This window comes from Pseudophryne corroboree, chromosome 7 (assembly GCF_028390025.1).
Source record: "Pseudophryne corroboree isolate aPseCor3 chromosome 7, aPseCor3.hap2, whole genome shotgun sequence".
Lineage (NCBI taxonomy): Eukaryota > Metazoa > Chordata > Amphibia > Anura > Myobatrachidae > Pseudophryne > Pseudophryne corroboree.
Window position 1 is genome coordinate 375730684 of NC_086450.1, and position 26454 is coordinate 375757137.

At 47.9% G+C, this 26454-nt stretch overlaps 1 protein-coding gene across 1 annotated transcript; it reads right to left on the reverse strand.

Annotated features, from left to right (window-relative positions):
• Positions 1–3115: 3115 nt before the first annotated feature.
• LOC134945325 (cytochrome c oxidase assembly protein COX19) lies at positions 3116–26355 on the reverse strand. The gene is made up of 3 exons (XM_063934530.1): positions 26175–26355; positions 16788–16899; positions 3116–6811 (listed from the first exon to the last, which is right to left on the reverse strand). The coding sequence occupies exons 1-3, from the start codon at positions 26254–26256 to the stop codon at positions 6718–6720; spliced, it is 288 nt and encodes a 95-aa protein (XP_063790600.1). The 5' UTR covers positions 26257–26355; the 3' UTR covers positions 3116–6717.
• Positions 26356–26454: the final 99 nt, after the last annotated feature.

The following is a 26454-nucleotide window of genomic DNA, read 5'->3' on the forward strand; positions in this document are numbered from 1 at the left end:
GGTTTTGGGACTAGGAACAGCAGTGAATAGTACCCCTTGCCTCTCTGAACCAAAGGCACCTGTACCACCACTCCTGTGTCCAGGAGGGACTGTACCACCGAATGAAGAGTTTTTGCCTTCACCAGATCTGAAGGGACGTCTGTTAGGCAAAATCGATGAGGGGGGCGATTCTTGAAGGATATGGCTTAACCGTAACGACTTCACATGCCGAGGCGTCGGAAATGGTCTTCAACCATTCCTGGGTAAACCCTAGAAGTCGGCCCCCACCCTGGGATCCCCCAGAGGGAGGCCCGCCCCGTCATGCAGCAGGCTTGTCAGTTTTGGAAGCAGGCAGACAGGCAGCCCAGGCACGTTTAGGTTTGGGCTTAGTGGTTTTGGAAGTGCGAGCCTGTTTCGGGTACGCCTGACCGTTTGCTTTACCTGAAAGACGAAACGAACGAAAGGAAGTACTCTTAACCTTCGGCACCAAAAGAGGTGTACTAGGTAGACACGCTGTTTTAGCAGAAGCTAAGTCAGCCACTATCTTGTTGAGGTCCTCTACAAAAAGAATGTCTCCCTTAAAAGGGAGCACCTCCAGGGTTTTTCTTAGAATCCAGATCCACAGACCAGGACCGCAACCATAGAATCCGGCAAGCCAAAATGGACGTAGTAGAAGCCTTGACCGCCAGAATACCGGCATCAGAAGCCGCCTCCTTAATGTAATGAGAGGCTGTGACAATATAGGTGACATTGTCTAGCATTATCAGAAAAGTTGGAAGACAGCTCTGCTTCCACCTCCTGAGCCCACGCTTCAATAGCTTCCGCAGCCTATGTCGCTGCAATAGTGGGCCGATGCACAGCTCTTGCCAGGGTGTAAATCGCCTTTAAGTAACCCTCCACATGCTTATCCGTCGGTTCCTTCAGCGAAGTGACGGTAGTTACAGGCAGAGCTGAGGATACTACTAGCCGCGCCACTTACGAATCCACTGGCGGGGGTGTTTCCCAATTTTTACTTAGCTCCGCAGCGAGGGGATAGCGAGACAGCATTTACTTGTGAGGTGTGAATTTCTTTCCTGGATTTTCCCGGGATTCCTGACGTATGTCAACTAAATGGTCAGAATGAGGTAAAACTTGTTGAACAACCTTCTGACGTTTAAATCTGTCCGGTTTCTTAGAGGTAGTCTCAGGCTCATCAGTAATTTGAAGAATTAGCCTGATAGCCTCCAATAAGTCAGGAACATCCACCTGTGAGGCAGATTCCCCATCAGAAGTATCTGGATCAGTGTCTGTGGGGTCAGTATACACGCCCTCCTCATCAAATGTGGTGTCTGGGAAGTGGGTGGATTGTGAGGAAGTAATGACCTGTTTAGAAGACCCCTTGGTCTTAGGCGGGCGATGGTTAGATTTCTGTTTAGTCAGTGAGTGGACAGGTGATCTGCCCATGGCGGATTAACCACAGGGACCATAAGCGGTAGTACCGGCATTTGGGGTCCCATAGGGGGCGTAAGTCTAGTTACCAGCGTACTTAATAACGTGGGGAAAGTAGCCCAAGGTGGGTCGTTATGCACCCCGTTGCTACGGTCCTACTGGGGGGGGGGGGGCTTTGTAGGGAACCCCCAGAACCTGAACCCTCTGCTGCTATATTTTCCTCTAATGTGTCAGCAGCGTCACCACCACGCACTGTGGGATCAGCCGCAGCACCGTCGCCCCTTGTAGCTGACATACCTGTAAGCTCAATACACGGGAAACCCAGTACAATATCAGCAGTCTAATACCTTAACAAAACCCCCCTGTGCAGTGTATCAGCACAAACAGAGAATTCAAGAGGTATTTGGTGACTGAAAATCACAGAGAAAAATACTCAACAAGTATATCCTGTGAAACACCTATATTAAACAATAACCCTGACGCACTTAGCCCCCCTCAGGGTACAGAATATAGGGATAGCGATCTGAGTGAGATACACGGAATGGAAGTCACGCAGCAGCTATATGCACACACACAGTCACATGTACAATGCAGAAATTATGACATGCAACAAAACTGCACCGGATTAGCAATACTAAGTTATACTAAGTAAAGCTATACAATCAATAGATAAATCAATGCACAGTAAATGCTGGATGTATATCACAGGGTACTTGTACTACATAACCCTGACTAAATGCACTGTTTCTTAACTAGCACTGTCAACAGACACGTAGAATACTTAAGTGTCCTGTAAAATTGCACAGCGCTGACATGCAGGCGGCTTTACAGAGGAGGTTTTGCCCAAACAGTCCCAGGATCAGCTCAGCATGCAGTAATGGCGCCCAAACGCTGACAGGGAGTGAGGGAGAGAAAATAGCGCCCTAAGGCTGGGGGAAGGGCTGCAGGTCAGAACCTTATCCCTTTGCTGGACTTCACCACCGGGTACTGTGGGCCATATAATTTTTTTTTTAGTAAAACCGACCTGTGCCCCTGCCCTGGTGGTCTAGTGGGGTCACTGTACTGCCACAGTGTCCACGTCAGCGCGTGGCCTGCCTCCCACCGGCCGCGCCGGATTGTGGTTTCCAGCGGGTCCCGCCTGTGGGACCCTCTTACCTCCTCCCTTAAGTGCGGCCACGCGATCCTGGAGAGCTGCGGTGGTGTGTGTGCCTGCCTGAAGAAAAACGGAGCCTCCACTGTAAGTGCCCGGCAACCGGGACACGGGAGTATGCAGCGCCGCTGGGGGAGGTGATGGAGCTGCAGTAGTAGATGTCTGACTGGCATCTAACACAGACAGTGTCTCTGCTCAGCCCCTGAAGTCTTCAAATTTCACTTATAAAAGCTCTTCTGAGGCCTGTTGTCTGCCTGCACTGCAGGCACCAACTACAAAACTGAGCTCCTGAGCACGGAGGCGGGGTTATAGAGGAGGCGGCGCTATGCATTCTGGGAACAGTCAAAGCTTTTAGCCTATTGGTGCCTCGGATCAAGATCCTACTCTACACCCCGATGTTATTCCCTGTGGAACCCAGTGTACCCCGCTGCAGAAATGAATTGGTATTTTGTGGCCACACCATGAAGCCACACCCAACACACTGGCCCTGTTTTAAATATGGGGGGGCGATGATGTAGCATACAGCGCTAAAATGTCTAGATACGGCACTGCAAAAGATTCATATTTCATAGTATATTTATTACCAGTTATTTATATAGCTCACACACATATCCTGCAGCGCTTCAGAAAATATTTTACCATTGACATCAGTCCCTGCCCCAGTGGAGCTTACAATCTATATTCCCTACCACATGTACACACATACACAATCACACTAGGGTTAATTTTTGTTAGGAGCCAATTAACCTACCAGTATATTTTTGGAATGTGGGAGGAAACCAGAGTACCTGGAGGAAACCCACGCAAGTATAGGAGAATATACAAACTCCGCACAGTATGGGCCATGGTGGGAATCGAACCCATGATCTCAGTGCTGTGAAGCAGTAATGCTAACCATTACACCATCCGAGTATATGTTACCGAGTGTCCATAGGCGTGCGCAGTTTCCTTACTGCAAATAAACTTTCTTTATGTGGTAATTATTATTTTGATAAAGATGAGCATTCTCATAGCTTTGCAGTGCTCTCCGAGAAGGTAAGGTTGCTGCGGTAAGTATTTCCAGATGGCAGTTAGTTACAGTGAGGATAGGAGATTTTACCCACTGTCCTTTTTTTTTAATTTAAATATGAAACAGTGACCACATAAAAATATATATTTTACTGTAATAAAGTTATTAAAAAATGTTTTCATGTAGAAGCGGTTGTGTTAATTCTAATCTAAAGTTATTCCTGTTGGACATGTACATATAAAAAACATAAAACAGACAAAAAAAACCCACAAGTCGGCTCATTTTAATATAAGAGGAATCACTTTTTTTTTTTTAACAAGATGGTGTTAAAGTATTGTGTTGAGGAAAATAGCTGTAACACTTTACCAATTCCCCTTCTAATAATCTATGTATAACCTCTGCTTTAGCAGCTAGGATGGTTGGAATATGGTCCCACTGCTTGTAGCCAAGACAGGTCCACTACATGGTTCCCAAGTCAGCGCTTTAAGCGATCGCCCTTTCACACCGCAAACTCGGGTCCGACCCAGTATTTTGAATCCGGATCAGACCCTTTCACACTACACTTTCAACCTGGGTTATTGCAGGGTTGGCTCCTTTTAACTCAACCCGGGTCAGCAAATAAAAAACACCATGGATGTCATTTTAAATTTACTTTTTTTGGCTCAGAAAGATGAGGTGTCAGAAGGGGACAAAAGGAGAGGGTGGGACAGCTCACAGCATTGCAGGAATCATGGCTGACAGAGCTATGGCCCTCATTCGAGTTGTTCGCTCGCAAGCTTTGCACACGCTAAGCCGCCGCCTACTGGGAGTGAATCTTAGCTTATCAAAATAGCGAACGAAAGATTTGCAATATTGCGAAAAGACTTCTCTGTGCAGTTTCTGAGTAGCTCGAGACTTACTCTGCCAGTGCGATCAGTTCAGTGCTTGTCGTTCCTGGTTTGACGTCACAAACACACCCAGCGTTCGCACCGACACTCCTCCGTTTCTCCAGCCACTCCCGCGTTTTTCCCAGAAACGGCTGCGGTTTTACAAACACTCCCATAAAACGGCCAGTTTCCTCCCAGAAACACCCACTTCCTGTCAATCACATTACGATCACAAGAACGAAGAAAAAACCTCGTAATGCCGTGAGTAAAATACCTAACTGCAAAGCAAATTTACTTGGCGCAGTCGCACTGCGGACATTGCGCATGCGCATTAGCGACTAATCGCTCCGTTGCGAGAAAAAAATAACGAGCGAACAACTCGGAATGACCCCCTATGTTTTTATACACAATTGCATCTTTAACTGTTCCAGTAACATACCTCCAAACTGTCCCGCTTTTCACGGGACAGTCCTGTTTTTTTGGGACTGTCCCACCCACGGGCCGCAGTGTACCGTGGTGGTGGTGGGGGCAGTTGGAAGGCTCCTGTCACTGACACTGTGCGCACGTGCACAGCGTCTATTCAGAGGTGGGGCATGCCAGCAGCTCAGAGAGTGCTGGGCATGCCCCCTCAGTGACGGTACAAGGGGGCGTGACTCACGATCGCAGCTCTGCCACTAGACCACGCCCCTTTCATATAGGTCACACATCCTTTTCGGGCGCCCATGCGAATGGCGCACCCCAAAGTCCCTCTTTGTAGTTATAATAAGTTGGGAGGTATGCAGTAAGCTGCCTAGCAATCTCCACCTCACCCCTAATTCTTAGTAGCTCTAATTCTTAATGCTCTGTGGAGGTCATTCCGAGTTGATCGCTAGCTGCCGTTGTTTGCTGCGCAGCGATCAGGCTAAAAAAATCAGCCTTTCTGCGCATGCATATGCACCGCAATTTGCAGGGCGTCGTACAGGTACAATGAGCATCATGGGTTTGCACAGAGTCTAACGAACATTCCTGTTGCACGGCCGAACGCAGGAAGAGTGACATGAAGTTGGCGTTTCTTGGTGTCAACTGACCGTTTTCAGGGAGTGCTTAGAAAAACACAGGCGTGGCAGAAAAAATGCAGGCGTGGCTGGGCGGGTGTGTGACGTCAAAAGCCGTCCCTTCCTCGTTAGAATCAATGCACACGAAGAGTAACTACAGGGCTGGTCTTGTTTTGCACAAAAAGATTTTGCAGGCGCTCTGCTGCACAAGCGTTCACACTTCTGCAAAGAGAAAATACACTCCCCGGTGGGTGGCGACAATGCATTTACACGACTGCTAAAAACTGCTAGCGAGCGATCAACTCGGAATGACCCCCTCTGTTCTCTCCTGTGTAGCAGGGTTCAGGCTGCTGACATCATCAAGGCACACAAAGAACAGCCAATCAGCACTTTTACATGAATGCAGGATTGAATAACCCGGGTTGGACACTTTAGAGTGCACATTGACCAGGGTCCAACCCGTGTATAACACTGCTTTTATATACCCCTTTCACACTGCCAATGCCGGATCCCAGCCGGGAATTGGAAACGGGAAAGGGGTTATGATATTCAAAAGTAGTGCTTTTAGACTGCACCTCGAGCAGGCTCAACCCGGCAATATCCCGGGATATATTTGCGGTGTGAAAGGGGTATGATAAAGGTATAGCTCTACATGGGCTGTGGGCTATTACACATATTATATTAGTGTATAGCTCTACATGGGCTGTGGGCTATTACACATATTATATTAGTGTATAGCTCTACATGGGCTGTGGGCTATTACACATATTATATTAGTCTGACTGAAGGGAAATAACTGACAAGTTCTGCTTTTGAGCGTTTTGTGGATCAGTTGATGTTTGCCAGAGTGTACGCCATACTCTTCTCATACCTTTATTTTTAACAAAGTTGGGTTAGAAAGTCAGTGAGAAGTTCAACAGCTTCATCCATGTTTTGTAGAATAAGTCTTACATTGTAGCAGTTTTGCCCTTTCTACTAATTTTAAACAACTTGAAAAAAAAAAAAAAAGTATTTATTAGTTGTGTTGCAAATCACACAATCCAAATAAATTGTAGTCTCCTTATCGTATTCCTCATATTGTTGTCCTCCAAGTGATGGCATAAATACAAAGAGAAAGGAGAAAAAGAATTATCTTGGCAAATGCTGCTCCATTCATAAATGTCACAGTCGGCACATCCTTAGTGTGCAGATATAAATCCAAACGTCTCTAAAGTTGGGAATAAATATCCTTTCAAGTTCACATATAATTCATTAATCTTCTAACTTTTTCTGCTCCTCCGCTGCTTGATCATTTATTAGGTCCTTAAAGCCAAGTTTTTCAAGCGGCTCCTTAGCCATTAGTTGTCTAAAGAAAGAAAATACACAAACTCTTCAGGTTATACTTTATTGTATGTTTGCATACATACATTAGTTTTTAATCTCCCATGTTACAGCAAAATGAAACATTTAAACAACGGCAAAGAGAACATCTCATAGTCCCCTGTCAATTTGAGTACTACTTATCCATCATAAGAGTTCGGATTGGAAATATGAAACACATCCTGTAACATGACAGTTAGGAGGCGTCTATTTACTAAACCTTGGATGGAGGTAAAGTGAACGAAGATGAACTACCAGCCAATCAGCTACTAGCTGTCAATTTTTCAAACCCAGGCTACAACTTGGCAGTTGGGAGCTGTTTGCTGGTGCGTTATCTCCATCCAAGGCTTAGTAAATAGACCCCTGAGATACATAAGCCCCTGGGACCTTTATACAGCGCCTTAACAGATACCCCAACCACTATACAAGTGGGTATTGCCATCACTAACTTGACACTTTGTATTGGCATTAGCTAACATCCTAATAACACACCACATCATCTGACACAGTGGAGAGTACCCACCTGGTCCAGCCAATGTCTGACTGTACATTCCAGCCGGACGTGCAGTATTGCTTTAGAACAGGGGTGGGGAACCTTTTTTCTACCAAGGGCCATTTAGATATTTATAAAATCCTTCGGGGGTCATACAAAAATGATCAACTTAAAAATGACCCTGCCCCTCCAGTAGTTATGCCCCTTAGTGGTACTGAGTGCACACCAAAAAATGGGTGTAGCCAATTAAAATGGGATAGTGCAGTGCCAGATACACATGCCAGTGCAGTGCCAGATACACATATGCCCCCACAGTGCCAGATACACATTGCTCCACACATGCCGCCCCCCACCCCACTGTGCTGCTCACCACTGCGTCAGGGAAGGAGAGTGCAGCATATGGCGGTGGCGTGTAGGACCTCAAACCAGCCGCCGGTTCGTGAGCCAATCAGAGCTCGCAGACCGGCAGCTGTGGCTCCTGATTAGCTCACAAACCATCGGCTGGTTTGAGATCCTACCCGCCGCCGGACATAGCTGCGCTCTCCTCCCTGCCCTGACAGCTGAGACTCGCCGCCTTAAACGGCCCGCGGGCCGGAGGATCCCCACCCCTGCTTTAGAATGTGGCTGCACAATTGTTCAGGTCCCGCAGTCTGTATCAGTGGCATTTACTGGAGAGGATAGCAGCTAGCTTCTCAAGCAGAACCCTCTTGGATATTATTGCAACTACTCCAACTGATACTTGGCGTTACGTTTTGTTTCCAGCATTGAAACAGAGGGATAGAGCTCTTTGTGCTGCCGGTGTGCACCTACTTTCTCCAGTTGGACTAATCCGTAGATTGTTATATATTGCCATATGGACATATAGGGGCTTATGTAATAGCCTGCGAGTTGCAGGCTGTTCGGGAATTATGGTGAGTCTTCCTGTATTTTTAAAGCGGCAATCATTTACAAAGCAAAACCACATTTGCTTTGCCTTGTAAACGATTGCTGCTTTAAAAATATGTGCAGACTCGCTGAAATTCCTGCAAAGACTGCAACTCGCAGGCTATTACATAAGCCCCATAGTGTGGTAACTAGTCCCAAGATTGACACTATAACAACTAAAACCTGGTAAAGCATGCTTTAAGCTTTAGGTTCTTTATATCGATAATCTGATGTATGATTTAATGAACCACTGGTAAATGTGTTGTTATGATTTGCATTTTATATGATATTTTAATTATTGGATATTTTAACTACATTAGCGGAGGTGATTAATAACGATATTTATGGTAAGAACTTACCGTTGTTAAATCTCTTACTGCAAGGTACACTGGGCACCACAGGGAATGACATTGGGGTGTAGAGTAGGATCTTGATCCGAGGCACCAACAGGCTCAAAGCTTTGACCTTCTTCCCAGAATGCCTAGCACCGCCTCCTCTAAAACCCCGCCTCCGTGCACAGGAACTCAGTTTTTGTTAACCAGTCCAATGCAGTAGCAGGCAAAAGAGACGACAACTGTTAGTAGCCACATACAGCACATTCTCACAACAGGAGAAAGTGTCAGCGGCTAATGCCATACCAACCCAAAGAAGCTAAGTGTGTCAGGGTGGGCGCCCTGTGGAGCCCAGTGTACCTCGCGGAAAGATATTTACCAACGGTAAGTTCTTACCATAAATCTCGGTTTTCTGCAGCGGGGTACGCTGCGCTCCACAGGGAATGACATTGGGGGATGTCCTAAAGCACAGGTTCTCAAACTCGGTCCTCGGGACCCCACACGGTGCATGTTTTGCAGGTCACCTCACAGAATCACAAGTGAAATAATTAGCTCCACCTGTGGACCTTTTATAATGTGTCAGTGAGTAATTAATACACCTGTGCACTTGCTGGGTGACCTGCAAAACATGCACTGTGTGGGGTCCTGAGGACAGAGTTTGAGAACCACTGTCCTAAAGCATTTCCTTATGGGAGGGGACGCACTGTAGCGGGCACAAGAACCCGGCGTCCAAAGGAAGCATCCTGGGAGGTGGAAGTATTGAAGGCATAAAACCTTATGAACGTGTTCACTGAGGACCACGTAGCCGCCTTGCAAAATTGTTCAAGGGTCGCACCACGGCGGGCCGCCCAAGAAAGTCCAACCAACCGAGTAGAATGGGCCTTTATGGTAGCAGGAGCTGGAAGGCCAGCCTGTACATAAGCATGTGCAATCACCATTCTAATCCATCTGGCTAGGGTCTGCTTGTGAGCAGGCCAGCCCCGTTTGTGAAAACCAAATAGAACGAAGAGAGAATCCGACTTCCTAATGGAGGCAGTCCTCTTCACGTATATACGGAGAGCCCGTAACACATCCAAAGACCGCTCTTTGGAAGACAATTCAGTAGAGGCAAAGGCCGGAACCACAATCTCCTGATTAAGGTGGAAAGAAGACACCACCTTAGGTAAATACCCGAGACGTGTTCTAATAACCGCCCGATCACCGTGAAAAATCAGATATGGTGACCTACAAGATACAGTAAAGCACCCAAATCCGACACCCGTCTAGCAGAGGCAATAGCCAGCAGAAACACTACCTTAAGAGAAAGCCACTTAAGGTCTGCCAATTCAAGAGGCTCAAACGGAGACTCTTGCAAGGCCTCTAAAACCACCGGCAAGTCCCAAGGAGCCACAGGCGGGACATATGGAGGTTGAATCCGCAACACACCCAGAGTGTATAAACATCAGGTAAAGTTGCAATTTTTCTCTGAAACCAGACGACCAGACGAAGGCCCAAGTCCAGGCCCTGTTGTAGAACGGCCAAAAGTTTGGCCGTACTAAACTTGTAAACATCATGATTGTTAGATGCGCACCAAGAAAAGTAAGAATTCCAGACCCTATGGTAAATCCGAGCAGAAGCCGGATTCCGGGCCTTCAACATAGTTTTAGAATGACCGCCTCAGAAAATCCTTTGGCCCTCAAGACGGAAGCTTCAAGAGCCACTCCGTCAAAGCCAACCAACACTTCTGGATGGAGGATCCACTCTCCGGCGTGTACGTCCTGACGACTGAGAAAGTCCGCTTCCCAGTTTAGGATCCCCGGAATGAATACTGCCGATATGGCGTTCCGCCCACTGAAGAATCCTTGATACTTCCCTCATTGCCATGCGGCTTCGAGTGCCACCTTGATGATTGATGTACGCCACCGTGGTGGCGTTGTCCGACTGTCCTTGAACAGGTCTGTTCTGTATTAAATGCTGGGCCAAGTTCAGAGCATTGAACACCGCCCGCAGCTACAGGACTTTCTCCTGAGACAAAAACCACTGCTGGCTGTGAGTGTCCAACAACGCCCCCAGGTGCACCATGCTCTGAGCAGGGACCAGGGAAGATTTCTTCCAGTTGATGAGCCACCCGTGGGCTTGCAGAAACTGGAAAGCCAGATCCAGATGGAGTAGGAGAATTTCTGGGGAATTTGCCAGGATCAACAAGTCGTCCAGGTACGGTAGGAGCCTGACCCCTTGACGGCGGAGTACAGCCGTCATTACCGCCATGACCTTGGTGAAGACTTGCGGAGCCGTGGTCAAACCAAAAGGTAAAGCCCGAAATGGATAATGGAGGTTGCCAACCGCAAACCTCAGGTACAGCTGATGCGACACTGCAATGGGAATATGCAGGTAAGCATCCTGTATGTCCAGGGAGACCATATAATCCCCAGGTGCCAAGGCCAGAACAATAAAGAGAAGAGTTTCCATACGAAACTTGGAGACCCACACAAATTTGTTCAAAGGACTTGAGGTTGAGAATGGGCCGGGAGGACCCATTCGGTTTCGAGACTAGGAACAGCGGTAAAGAGTACCCCTTGCCTCTCTGAACCAGAGGCACCTGTACTACCATTCCTGTATCCAGGAGGGACTGTACCACCAAATGAAGAGTTTTTGCCTTCACCAGATCCGAAGGAACGTCTGTTAGGCAAAATCGATGAGGGGGAGGATTCTTGAAAGATACGGTGTAAACTCGAGTGACGACTTCCCGTACCCAGGCATCGGAAGTGGTCCTCAACCATTCCTGGGTATATCCTAGAAGTCAACCCCCCACCCTGGGATCCCCCCGAGGGAGGCCCGCCCCGTCATGTGGCAGGCTTTTCAGTTTTGGAAGCAGGCTGACGGGCAGCCAAGGCCGTTTTGGGTCTGGGCTTATTGGGTTTGGAAGTGCGAACCTGTTTCAGGTATGCCTGACCTTTTCCTTTCCCTGGAGGACGAAAGGAGCGAAATGGAGTACTTTTAGCCTTCGGCACCAAAGGAGCAGTACTAGGTAGACATGCTGTTTTAGCAGAGGCGAAGTCAGCCACTATCTTGTTGAGGTTTTCTCCGAAAATAATGTCTCCCTTAAAAGGTAGTACCTCCAGGGTTTTCATAGAGTACAGATCCACAGACTAGGACCGTAACCAGAGAATCTGGCGTGCCAAAATGGATGTAGTAGAAGCCTTGGCCGTCAGAATGCCGGCATCAGAAGCCGCCACCTTAATGTAATGAGAGGCTGTGACAATATAAGACAGACCTTGTCTAGCATGATCAGAAACGTTGGAAGGCAACTCCGCCTCCTGAGCCCACGCTTCAACAGTCTCTGCAGCCCATGTCGCTGCAATGGTGGGCCTATGCGCAGCACCAGTTAGGTTGTAAATTGCCTTTAAACAACCCTCCACACACTTATCTGTCGGTTCTTTCAGAGACATGACTGTAGTTAAAGGCAGAACTTATGATACCACCAGCCGCGCCACCTGCGAATCCACTGGCGGGGGTGTTTCCCAATTTTTACTTAGCTTCGCAGCGAGGGGATAGCGAGCCAGCATCTTCTTGTGAGGCGTGAACTTCTTTCCTGGATTTTCCCAGGACTCATGACGTATGTAAACTAAATGGTCAGAATGAGGTAAAACTTGTTTAACCACTTTCTGACGTTTAAACCTGCCCGGTTTCTTAGCGGCAGCATCAGGCTCCGGGTCATCAGTAATTTGAAGAATGGTCCTGATAGCCTCCAACAAGTCAGGAACATCCACCTGTGAAACAGATTCCCCATCAGAAGCATCGGGATCAGAATCTGTGTGATCAGTATAAACGCCATCCTCATCAGACGAGAAGTCTTGGATGTTGGTGGATTGTGAGGAAGTAATGGCCCACTTAGAGGACCCCTTGGTCTTAGGCGGGCGAGGGTTAGACTTCTGAGTAGTCAGTGATTGGTTCAATTGCTGTAACTGAGCGGACAGTTGATCTGCCCATGGCGGGTTAACCGCTGGGACCATAAGTACCGGCACATGAGGTCCCATAGGGGGCGTTAGTCTAGTTACCAGCGTATTCAATAGCGTGGAGAAGGTAGCCCAAGGTGGGTCATTTTGAACCCCTGTTGCTACAGTCCCACTTGGGGGTAAGGACCCCCCCAGAATCTGAATCCTCAGCTGCTGTTTTCCTCAAATGTGTCTGCAGCATCACCATCACGCAATGTGAGATCAGTTCCAGCACCATTGCCCTTTGTAGCTGACATATCCGAAAGCTCAATGTAGGGCAACACAGTACAATATCAGCAGCACAATACCTGACATGAACCCCCTGTGCAGTGTATCATGACAAACAGGGAATTCAAGAGGTATATGGGGACTAAAAATCACAGAGAAAAACACACACTGAGTATATCCTGTGAACTATCTATACTAAATGATAAACCTGACGCACTTAGCCCCCTCAGGTTATAGAATATAGGGATAGCAATCTGAGTGAGATACACGAAATGGAGGTCACACAGCAGCTATATGCACACACACATAGTCACATTGTACAATGCAGAAATTATGACATGCAATAAAACTGCACTGGACTAGGAATACAGAGTAGAACTATGTATAGCTATACACTAAATAGATATATCAATGCACAGTAAAGACTGGATGTATATCACAGGGTACTTGTACTATATAACCCTGACTAAATGCACTATTTCTTAACTAACACTGTCAGCAGACATGTAGAATACTTAAGTGTCCTGTAAAATGCACAGAGCTAACATGCAGACGGCTTTACAGAGGAAGATTTGCCCAAACAGTCCCAGGATCAGCTCAGCTTGTCCTAATGGCGCCCAAATGCTGACAGGGAGTGAGGGAGAGAGAGATGCAGCTCCAGGGCGTGAACATTTACTCTAAATGGCGCCCTGTGGCTGGGGGAGGGGCTACAGGTCTAAGCCTTATCCCCCTGCTGAACTTCACCACCGGGTACTGTGGACTTATATAAACGGTTTATGAGAGAAAACCGACCTGTGCCCATGCCCTGGTGGTCTAGTGGGGTCCCCGTACTACCACAGTGTCCACGCCAGCACTCGTGGCCCGCCTCCCACAGGCCGCGCGGGATCGCGATTTACAACGGGTCCAGCCGGGGGGACCCACTTACCTCTTCCCTGAGTGCAGCCACGCGGTCCAGGAGAACAGCGGTCGTGTGTGTGACTAACTGGAAGAAAACCGGAGCCTCCGCTGTAGGTACCCGGCAACAAGGGCGCGGGAGTGTACAGCGCCGCTGGAGGAGGTGATGGAGCTGCAGCAGGAGATGTCTGACTGACATCTAACACAGTCAGTGTCTCTGCTGCAGCCCTTAAAGTCTTCATTTTTCTTAAAAAGCTTCTTCTCAGGGCTGCTGGAGCAGCCCCCCTGTTGTATGCCTGCTTACTGCATGGCACCAACTACAAAACTGAGCTCCTTTGCACGGAGGCGGGGTTATAGAGGAGGCGGCGCTAGGCATTCTGGGAAGAAGATCAAAGTTTTGAGCCTGTTGGTGCCTCGGATCAAGATCCTACTTTACACCCCAATGTCATTCCCTGTGGAGCCCAGTGTACCCCGCAGTAGAAAAATATATAACATTCATATACAAATGAAATGCCATTTTTTACCGTTTGAAGAGTCATATTTGATTAATACAGCGTTGGGATTTAATCAATTTAGGGGTAGATGTATTAAGCCGGGAAAAGAGTGGAGAAGATGCCCATGGCAACCAATCAGCTGCACTGTATAATTTTATAGTATGCAAATGATAAATGTTACTTCAATGCTGATTGGTTGCCATGGGCAACTTTTCAACTCTTTTCCCGGCTTAGTACATTTACCCCTTAATTTATTCTTTGTATAGTTGTTATTGGAGTCTGCAGTGAAACTCTATAACTGCAGTTACTATTGTTTATGTAATAATCCAATATATAACTTTCAACAGCACATAAGAGGTCACAAAGTGCATCGTGTAACGGTAGAAAACAGGAGACCAAGGGTTAACAAACTGCTGGAAAGGGCATAAAATCATACTGGTACTTATCCATGTGTCAGGGTATGGAAAGATTGTCAGTCCTCCTGCTGTGTGTGTGTCCGGCTCGACATTTGTCCGGTTATATCTGATGGATTATGTGAAACGTAGGGATAATGTAGTGCATGGAGCCTGGGGATAATGTATTCCACAGATAATTGTATGGCTATGTACAACAGAATGTACCAGTGATGCAGCGCTGTATTGAGAAGTTCATATTTCTTAATGTATTTGTACTTTTACGCTTTTTCCTGTTAGAGCATTGTTGTTGTCATGGTGATGGTACACACACGCCCTGTAGCTGTGGCTGCGTGATGACGTCACTAAGTGGCGCCACCGGACGGGTGCGCAGTCCCGCTCTGGGGAGTCAGAATTTACATGGGGGTGATGAGCTGTAAGCTTTAATAGCTTGCCTGGCATGGTCGCATCAGCTGCAACCATAACAGCAAGTGTTTTATCTGACCTGGTTGCACAGGATGCGACCAGTCAGATAAACAGTGTTAGCAGTGTTACCTCCGCTACTGCTGACTAAGGTCCTTCTGCCTCCCTGTACCCTACCCCAGTGCCTGCCGTGCTGCCGGTTAGCACGGCAGGACCCCCAACCCAGCGGCTGCAGACTACAGCAGCCACCGGGAAAGTGTAAACTAACTCCCCCCAAGCCACCCCCAGATTCCCCCCGTGTGTACCTGGTAGCTGTTTTGGGGGTAAAAAGTAACGTTGCGGCGGTCGCGATGTTCCTGGCCAATGTTCCGATGTTTGAGAAAAATAAAAAAAAATTATATAATATATATATATATATATATATATATATATATATATATGTATAGATACAGAGAACGCGGCACTCCTGGTGTCTCAATCAATTTCTTTCATAGGCAGGTAGTAGACAACGTTTCAATGACATTTATTAAGTAATTTTCCTCAGGTCCACCTGAAATAAATTGATTGAGACACCAGGAGTGCCGCGTTCTCTGTATCTATGCATGGTTCTACACGGAGGCACCCGGTGCAGTAAGGTATATTAAAGGAGAGCCGGATCACATGGATATATATATATATATATATATATATAACACACAAACAAATCTAGAAAACCACAGCACTCGCCACCCCAGAAGCGTGGTGCAATGTCTGCACTCACCACTCATAGGGTGGGGTGCATGCAACCCATGGCCACCAACCCAAATATATACAAACAGAAAGTTCAGCACTCACCATAGCAAGTTCACTTATCCTCTCAACATCAATAGATAAATGATGGGGGTTTAGTTAGTGAATTTGCCAATGCACGGAAGCCTGCATACCGCTCGCCAAGGTACCCCACCCTTCATGCAGATCCTACACTATCACAAAGTCTCAAAAATTAAAACTTAGCAACTGTATCATACATAATATAACTGCATCCTTGGTTAACTCTTACTAACCGTGGTCACAGGTCTTTTCATGCACCCCTGTGTAATCTCATTTGTTCTAAACCTGTGTGTCAGCTGCTCCTTAGTAATTTATCAGCCAGAGTCAGGTGACTAGTGTACCTTTAAAAGCCATAAGATGCAGGCAGATACACATTAAACCTAGTGGGCATGTGTGCAGTTATATTATGTGTGATACAGTTGCCAGGTTTTAATTTTTGAGACTTTGTGATAGTGTAGGACCTGCAAGAAGGTGGGGTACCTCAGGCTTCCGTGCATTGGCCAATTCACTAACTAAACCCCCATCATTTATTTATTGATGTTGTGAGGATAAGTGAGCTCGCTATGGTGAGTGCTGAACTTTCTGTTTGTGTGTATATATATATATATATATATATATATATATATATATATATATATATATATATATATCAGATATAACATGCAGAGAGTTAGATTTGGGTGAGGTGTGTTAAAAGTGAAATTTATTTCGCAGTGTAAAAATAAAGCAGCCAGTATTTTCCTGCACAGAAACAAAATAACCCACCCAAATCTCTCTCTGCATATGTTATATCTGCCCCCTAGCAGTGCACATGGTTTTGCCCAACTACTAACAAATTTGCTGCTACGATCAAGTCTGAATTAGGTCCAATATGTGAATCTCTACAACAGCCTACATATGGACACTAAAAGATGTGATCCAGTACTACTACACAATTATAGTTTAATTACACACCCCACAATCCTTATTTTTCATACACTTTATTACAGTGCACCAACCTTTCCATTCTACACTCTAGGTATTCCTTTGACTCTTCCCTGCACAGACTGCTCTGAAATCTGTTCTCCCGCAAACATTTCATGAATGTTTCTTTCAGTGATTTACATTCACCTGTAAAAAACAAACAAAAAAAACAATAAGAAATTATGTACATGACAACAAAAACATTAGCTGCACCTAGTAGTGAATAAATAAATAAACAAACACACACAAATAAAACAAATAAATATAACAGGATACTTTGTATAAGCATTACCATCAGTTGCCAATGTTCCCTAAATTCTATAGACAGCCCAGACTTTTAAAGATGTATCCCTGGAAATGTGTCACTACAATATATAACCCAATTTTAATGCTGCATGATAAAATTCCTCTTATACTGCATATTAGTAGCAATTCTAGCCATGCATACATTATTATAGGCTGCAGAAGTTAATATTTACTGAAGAGTAGTATTTAAAATGCAGAAAGTAGATCATAATCAAATGCAGAAAAACAGACGGTTACAGTTAAAATGCCGGCTGTCAGAATCCTGGCATGCAGGATACCGACGCCGAAATCCCAACAGCCGACAGACGGAATCCCAATGCACCAGGGCCATTCCCACCCGTGTCCACAACACCCATAAAGTAGGAATAGATCCTGTGGTGAGCGCAGCAAGCAACCGAGCCCGCAAGAGAACTTTTACCGCTCACCCCACTGCCGGCATACTGGCGGGCGGGATGCCGCTGTCAGGATATTGATAGCTGGCATCCCGTCCGCTGATAAAACGTATGTAACCCGTAAACATGACATGGAGCGATATGTAGTTGTCTCATGGCCTTACAAGGAATGGGTTTAGTAGCAGTCTCCCTGGAATGGATTTTAAAATGTGGTGAACATTACACAACTGAAGAGACTGCAACATACACATAAAATGTAACACAAATGACAAAGAAGGCCCTGCTTGTAAAAGTTTCTAATACAGAGTTGGAAATAATTGTTCAGAGACCTACTGTAAGTGCTTAAGGGAAAATTGTAATAATTCATAATAGAGGCAGATTCGGAGACCCAAGTAGAAATGCGGTCAGTTCTCATGGCTCTCAGCGTACAGTGCATCAGCCAAAAGAAACCGGCGACTAAGCCAAATCAGCCTTAAGCACACGGGTGTAATATGTTTGTGTGTACAGACTGATACGTCCTGCGACCACACTACGGGGTCTATTCATGAAGCAGTGAAAAGAGTGGAGGAGATGTGTGCCAGTGGAGAAGTAACCCATGGCAACCAATCAGCATGAAAGTAACATTTATCAAGCACATGCTATAAAATTATGCGTAGCAGCTGATTGGTTGCCATGGGCAACTTCTCCACTGGCTCACTTCTCCACTTATTTCACTGCTTCGTGAATAGAAATGTATCTGTGAAAATAAGATTTTACTCACCGGTAAATCTATTTCTCGTAGTCCGTAGTGGATGCTGGGAACTCCGTAAGGACCATGGGGAATAGCGGCTCCGCAGGAGACTGGGCACAACTAAAGAAAGCTTTAGGACTACCTGGTGTGCACTGGCTCCTCCCACCATGACCCTCCTCCAGACCTCAGTTAGGATACTGTGCCCGGAAGAGCTGACACAATAAGGAAGGATTTTGAATCCCGGGTAAGACTCATACCAGCCACACCAATCACACCGTATAACTCGTGATACTATACCCAGTTAACAGTATGAAATATAACTGAGCCTCTCAACAGATGGCTCAACAATAACCCTTTAGTTAGGCAATAACTATATACAAGTATTGCAGACAATCCGCACTTGGGATGGGCGCCCAGCATCCACTACGGACTACGAGAAATAGATTTACCGGTGAGTAAAATCTTATTTTCTCTGACGTCCTAGTGGATGCTGGGAACTCCGTAAGGACCATGGGGATTATACCAAAGCTCCCAAACGGGCGGGAGAGTGCGGATGACTCTGCAGCACCGAATGAGAGAACTCAAGGTCCTCCTCAGCCAGGGTATCAATTTTGTAGAATTTTGCAAACATGTTTGACCCTGACCAAGTAGCTGCTCGGCAAAGTTGTAAAGCCGAGACCCCTCGGGCAGCCGCCCAAGAAGAGCCCACCTTCCTTGTGGAATGGGCTTTTACCGATTTAGGATGCGGCAGTCCAGCCGCAGAATGCGCAAGCTGAATTGTGCTACAAATCCAGCGAGCCATAGTCTGCTTAGAAGCAGGAGCACCCAGCTTGCCGGGTGCATACAGGATAAATAGCGAGTCAGTTTTCCTGACTCCAGCCGTCCTGGAAACATAAATTTCCAAGGCTCTGACTACATCCAGTAACTTGGAATTCTCCAAGTCCCTAGTAGCCGCAGGCACCACAATAGGTTGGTTCAAGTGAAAAGCTGATACCACCTTAGGGAGAAACTGGGGACGAGTCCTCAATTCTGCCCTATCCATATGGAAAATCAGATAAGGGCTTTTACACGAGAAAGCCGCCAATTCTGACACACGCCTGGCCGAAGCCAAGGCCAATAACATGACCACTTTCCACGTGAGATATTTTAAATCCACGGTTTTAAGTGGCTCAAACCAATGTGATTTTAGGAAACTCAACACCACGTTGAGAACCCAAGGTGCCACTGGAAGCACAAAAAGGAGGCTGACTATGCAGGACTCCCTTGACAATGTCTGAACTTCAGGCAGTGAAGCCAGTTCTTTCTGGAAGAAAATCGACAGAGCCGAAATCTGGACCTTAATGGAACCCAATTTTAGGCACATAATCACTCCTGACTGTAGGAAGTGCAGAAATCGACCCAGTTGAAATTCCTCTGTTGGGGCCTTCCTGGCCTCACACCACGCAACATATTTTCGCCCAATGCGGTGATAATGGTTTGCGGTTACTTCTTTCCTAGCTTTAATCAGCGTAGGAATGACTTCCTCCGGAATGCCCTTTTCCTTCAGGATCCGGCGTTCAACCGCCATGCCGTCAAACTCAGCCGCGGTAAGTCTTGGAACAGACAGGGCCCCTGCTGCAGCAGGTCCTGTCTGAGCGGTAGAGGCCATGGGTCCTCTGATAACATTTCTTGAAGCTCCGGGTACCAAGTTCTTCTTGGCCAATCCAGAACAATGAGTATAGTTCTTACTCCTCTTCTCCTTATTATCCTCAATACCCTGGGTATGAGAGGAAGAGGAGGGAACACATAAACCGACTGGTACACCCACGGTGTCACTAGAGCGTCCACAGCTATTGCCTGAGGGTCTCTCGACCTGGCGCAATATTTTTCTAGCTTTTTGTTTAGACGGGACGCCAGCATGTCCACCTGTGGCCTTTCCCAACGGTTTACAATCAGTTGGAAGACTTCTGGATGAAGTCCCCACTCTCCCGGGTGTAGGTCATGCTGAGGAAGTCTGCTTCCCAGTTGTCCACACCCGGAATGAACACTGCTGACAGTGCTAACACGTGATTTTCCGCCCATCGGAGAATCCTTGTGGCTTCTGCCATCGCCATCCTGCTTCTTGTGCCGCCCTGTCGGTTTACATGGGCGACTGCCGTGATGTTGTCTGATTGGATCAGTACCGGCTGGTTTTGAAGCAGGGGCCTTGCCTGACTTAGGGCATTGTAAATGGCCCTCAGTTCCAGAATATTTATGTGTAGGGACGACTCCTGACTTGACCAAAGTCCTTGGAAATTTCTTCCCTGTGTGACTGCCCCCCAGCCTCGAAGGCTGGCATCCGTGGTCACCAGGACCCAGTCCTGTATGCCGAATCTGCGGCCCTCCTGAAGATGAGCACTCTGCAGCCACCACAGTAGAGATTCCCTGGTCCTTGGAGACAGGGTTATCAGCCGATGCATCTGAAGATGCGATCCCCACCACTTGTCCAAGAGGTCCCACTGAAAAGTTCTTGCATGGAACCTGCCGAATGGAATTGCTTCGTAGGAAGCTACCATTTTTTCCAGGACTCGTGTGCAGTGATGCACCGATACCTGTTTTGGTTTCAGGAGGTCTCTGACTAGAGATGACAGCTCCTTGGCTTTCTCCTGCGGGAGAAACACTTTTTTCTGTTCCGTGTCCAGAACCATCCCCAGGAACAGTAGGCGTGTGGTAGGAACCAGCTGTGACTTTGGATGTTTAGAATCCATCCGTGCTGTTGTAGCACTTCCCGAGAAAGTGCTACCCCGACCAACAACTGCTCCTTGGACCTCGCCTTTATAAGGAGATCGTCCAAGTACGGGATAATTAAAACTCCCTTTTTTCGAAGGAGTATCATCATTTCTGCCATTACCTTGGTAAACACCCTCGGTGCCATGGACAGTCCAAACGGCAGCGTCTGGAATTGGTAATGGCAAACCTGTACCACAAATCTGAGGTACTCCTGGTGAGGATGGTAAATGGGGACATGCAGGTAAGCATCCTTGATGTCCAGGGATACCATGTAATCCCCCTCGTCCAGGCTTGCAATAACCGCCCTGAGCGATTCCATCTTGAACTTGAATTTTTTTATGTATGTGTTCAAGGATTCCAAATTTAAAATGGGTCTCACCGAACCGTCCGGTTTCGGTACCATAAACATTGTGGAATAGTAACCCCGTCCTTGTTGAAGTAGGGGCACCTTGACTATCACCTGCTGGGAATACAGCTTGTGAATTGCCTCTAGCACAGCCTCCCTGCATGAGGGAGTTGTCGGCAAGGCAGATTTGAGGAAACGGCGGGGGGGAGACGTCTCGAATTCCAGCTTGTACCCCTGAGATACTACTTGAAGGACCCAGGGATCCACCTGTGAGCGAGCCCACTGATCGCTGAAATTTTTGAGGCGGCCCCCCACTGTACCTGGCTACACCTGTGGAGCCCCCGCGTCATGCGGTGGACACAGAGGAAGCGGGGGAAGAATTTTGATTCTGGGAACTGGCTGACTGGTGCAGCTTTTTCCCTCTTCCCTTGTCTCCGTGTAGAAAGGAAGCGCCTTTGACCCGCTTGCTTTTCTGAAGCCGAAAGGACTGTACCTGATAATACAGTGCTTTCTTAGGGTGTGAGGAAACCTGAGGTAAAAAATTTTCTTCCCAGCTGTTGCTGTGGATACGAGGTCCCAGAGACCATCCCCTAACAATTCCTCACCCTTATAAGGCAGAATCTCTATGTGCCTTTTAAAGTCAGCATCACCTGTCCAGTGCCGGGTCTCTAATACCCTCCTGGCAGAATGGACATTGCATTAATTCTGGATGCCAGCCGGCAAAATATCCCTCTGTGCATCCCTCATATATAAGACGACGTCTTTAATATGCTCTTATGTTAGCAAAATAGTATCCCTGTCTGACAGGGTTACAGACCACGCTGCAGCAGCACTATCCATGCTGAGGCAATTGCAGGTCTCAGTCTAGTACCTGAGTGTGTAAATACAGACTTCAGGATAGCCTCCTGCTTTTTATCAACAGGTACCTTCAAAGTGGCCGTATCCTAAGATGGCAGTGCCACCTTTTTTGACAAACGTGTGAGCGCCTTATCCACCCTAGGGGATATCTCCCAGCGTAACTTATCCTCTGGCGGGAAAGGGTACGCCATCCGTAACTTTTTAGAAATTACCAGTTTCTTATCGGGGGAACCCACCCTTTTTTACACACTTCATTCACTCATCAGATGGGGGAACAAAACACTGCCTGCTTTTTCTCCCCAAACATAAAACCCTTTTATAGTGGTACTTGGGTTAATGTCAGAAATGTGTAACACATTTTTTATTGCCGGGATCATGCAACGGATGTTCCTAGTGGATTGTGTATATGTCTCAACCTTGTCGACACTGGAGTCAGACTCCGTGTCGATATCTGTGTCTGCCATCTGAGGGAGCGGGCGTTTTTGAGCCCCTGATGGCCTTTGAGACGCCTGGGCAGGCGCGGGCTGAGAAGCCGGCTGTCCCACAGCTGTTACGTCATCCAGCCTTTTATGTAAGGAGTTGACACTGTCGGTTAATACCTTCCACCTATCCATCCACTCTGGTGTCGGCCCCACAGGGGGCGACATCACATTTATCGGCATCTGCTCCGCCTCCACATAAGCCTCTTCATCAAACATGTCGACACAGCCGTACCGACACACTGCACACACACAAGGAATGCTCTGACTGAGGACAGGACCCCACAAAGCCCTTTGGGGAGACAGAGAGAGAGTATGCCAGCACACACCAGAGCGCTATATAATGTAGGGATTAACACTATAACTGAGTGAATTTTCCCCAATAGCTGCTTGTATAAACAATATTGCGCCTAAATTTAGTGCCCTCCCTCTCTTTTTAACCCTTTGAGCCTGAAAACTACAGGGGAGAGCCTGGGGAGCTGTCTTCCAGCTGCACTGTGAAGAGAAAATGGCGCCAGTGTGCTGAGGGAGATAGCTCCGCCCCTTTTTCGCAGACTTTTCTCCCGCTTTTTTATGGATTCTGGCAGGGGTATTTATCACATATATAGCCTCTGGGGCTATATATTGTGATGATTTTGCCAGGCAAGGTGTATATATTGCTGCTCAGGGCACCCCCACCCAGCGCCCTGCACCCATCAGTGACCGGAGTGTGAGGTGTGCATGAGGAGTAATGGCGCACAGCTGCAGTGCTGTGCACTACCTTGGTGAAGACTGAAGTCTTCTGCCGCCGATTTTCCGGAACACTTCTTGCTTCTGGCTCTGTAAGGGGGCCGGCGGCGCGGCTCCGGGACCGAACATCAATGGCCGGTTCCATGCGGTCGATCCCTCTGGAGCTAATGGTGTCCAGTAGCCTAAGAAGCCCAAGCTACCACCAGTTAGGTAGGTTTGCTTCTTCTCCCCTTAGTCCCTCGCTGCAGTGAGTCTGTTGCCAGCAGATCTCACTGTAAAATAAAAAACCTAAAATATACTTTCTCTCTAGGAGCTCAGGAGAGCCCCTAGTGTGCATCCAGCTCAGCCGGGCACAGGATTCTAACTGAGGTCTGGAGGAGGGTCATGGTGGGAAGAGCCAGTGCACACCAGGTAGTCCTAAAGCTTTCTTTAGTTGTGCCCAGTCTCCTGCGGAGCCGCTATTTCCCATGGTCCTTACGGAGTTCCCAGCATCCACCAGGACGTCAGAGAAATGGGCTTTTCTTGGCAGCAACTTTGAGGTGTCCATGCAATCCCACAAAACTGATTGACGTCATGGTAGCGTTCAGGGGCGGATCCAGAAGAAAATGATAGGTGGGGCACCATGGAAGGGGAAGTACATTTGCGTGTGGCTTCGGTGCATGTGAGGTGGCGCTTCTTATACAATGCCCACAGTTGTAGCGCTCATTATGCAATGTCTACTGCACTGGTAGTGCCCCTTATATAGACCCCATAGTAGTGGTGCCCCTTATGCAATGCCCGTATTGCCCCCAGTAGTAATGTTGCCAGTAGTAATGTTGCCTGTAGTAATGCCCGCAGTCATTTAGTGTGGCCAATTAAAATGAGACGTGATACACAGACATATGCCCCCAATAATGCAGTGCCAAATCCACAATTGCACCCACAGTGCCAGATCCACAATTGCCCCCACAGTGCCAGATCCACAAATGCCCCCACAGTGCCAGATCCACAAATGCCCCCACAGTGCCAGATCCAAAAATGCCCCCACAGTGCCAGATCCAAAAATGCCCCCACAGTGCCAGATCCAAAAATGCCCCCACAGTGCCAGATCCAAAAATGCCCCTACAGTGCCAGATCCAAAAATGCCCCCACAGTGTCAGGTATACAAATGCCCCCACAGTGTCAGGTATACAAATGCCCCCACAGTGCCAGGTAAACAATTGCCCCCACAGTGCCAGGTATACAATTGCCCTCACAGTGCCAGGTATACAAATGCCCCCACAGCAGGTATACAAATGCCCCCCCAGCAGTTCTGCAGCTGCTTACCGCTGCTGCTTCTCTGCCCGGCTATGAGGGTGTCAGGAGGAGAGCGCGGCTATGTCTGGCGGCGTGTAGGACTTCAAACTAGCCGCCAGTTCGTGAGCCAATCAGAGCTCGCGGACCGGCGGCTCCTGATTGGCTGCCGGTCCGCGAGCTCTGATTGGCTCACGGACCGATGGCTGGTTTGAAGTCCGCAACACGCTGCCAGATAGCCGCGCTCTCCTCCTGACAGCTGAGACACGCTGCCGCCGGACTGAGCGGCAGCGTGTCTCAGTGACACAAGGGGGGGCAGGGCCGTCTTTTCGTATGGGCTCAATGGGCTCTTGCCCAAGGGCCCCAGGAGTATAAGGGCCCTAGGCTGATAGCTGAGGGTCCCCTCTTTTTAAAATTGGCCTTGGGGAACCGGAGATATCCAACGTGAAAGCAGTGGTCCCCATCCGAGCCTGTTAATTGCTCTTCCCAGCCAGATATCTCAGGTTCTGTCTCACATAGAGTTTTTCTGAGGGTATACTACAAAATCTGGGACTCTCCCCTTTTGCTGGACACTGTCAGCTTGTCTCTACTGTGCCCAGAACCAGAGATATCAGCCTTCCAGCAGCTGGTCCCTGCTCCAGCTCCACACGCCTGGTATACAGTTTTATATATTCATTGGAGGATTGCTCTGGCTCCTGACCTCTGATCCCCAAATCCCCAGAACCTTCTGAAAGGTGGGACTCTCTAGTTTTTTATCCCATTTAAAGCTAAGAAATATATTTTCAGGAACTTGAGATATCTGCAGTCAAGCAAGCTGCCCTCCCACCAGAAAATGATGAATATTAAGCCCACTCCATTAGCAACCCCTATCCTGCGTATTAAACACCCCCTACCACCCCGGAAGTCATGTACCACCCCTACTGGAGGATGGGTAGGGGGCCCAATGCATTGCTGTGCCCAGGGGCCTACACTGCCGTTAAGACAGCCCTGGGGGGGGGGGGGGGAGGGGGCCACAAATGACAGGGGGGGCACGGGCCCGAGCGCCCCCCCCCCCCCCCCCCCCTGGATCCGCCACTGGTAGCGTTGTAGATGTGTCTGCCAAAATCAGTGCTCGTTCGCAGTGTGCGGGTGGATGAGGGACCTCTGTCTCAGACGGATGTTTCACTTCCAGCATGGGGCTGGTGGAATTCCAGATACTGATGATGATGACAGCGAATGTAAGAACAGTGGGTGGGCTAGGCTACCTACCACAAGCACCTGTGCAGACTTTTACTATACAGTGGCAGATTCTCATGTCACCATAATGTAGTGCCCGATGGTACAGCAGCCCCATTACTGTCTAGCACCACTGGAGAGGCCAGGCAGGTGCTGCATGTCTCTATATTGTCTATCCATCAGAGGAGGCTGTTGTGCGTCTATGGGCTTATTCTTTTAACAATTGTTTTGCTAAATGGAAATGACAAGTGCTGACACTGACATGATTTGTCCTTCAGCGTCAGTCACAACCCAATTACCCAAGCCATAGACATACCTGAGCCACGAAACACAAGGACACAACTCACCAAAGTGATCCAGTGGGAAAGACCCCTTTTCTGGGGGGCGAGGTTTAAAAGTTTTTACTCCAAAGTTCATTGCTGTAGACATGATTGCGGGGCCCCTGTGCGCGTTGTCTCTCTTGCTGCGCTTCCTGTAACATAACCTCTTCCAATAAGGACACACTAAGCTCTGCCACCCTTACTGCGCATGTGCAAGCAAGCTCGCAGCGCCTACAGCTTCACCATACTGACTGCGCATGCGTGCGTCCCACTGCAGCGTCAGTACAGCAGCAGCTTCAGCGCGCTT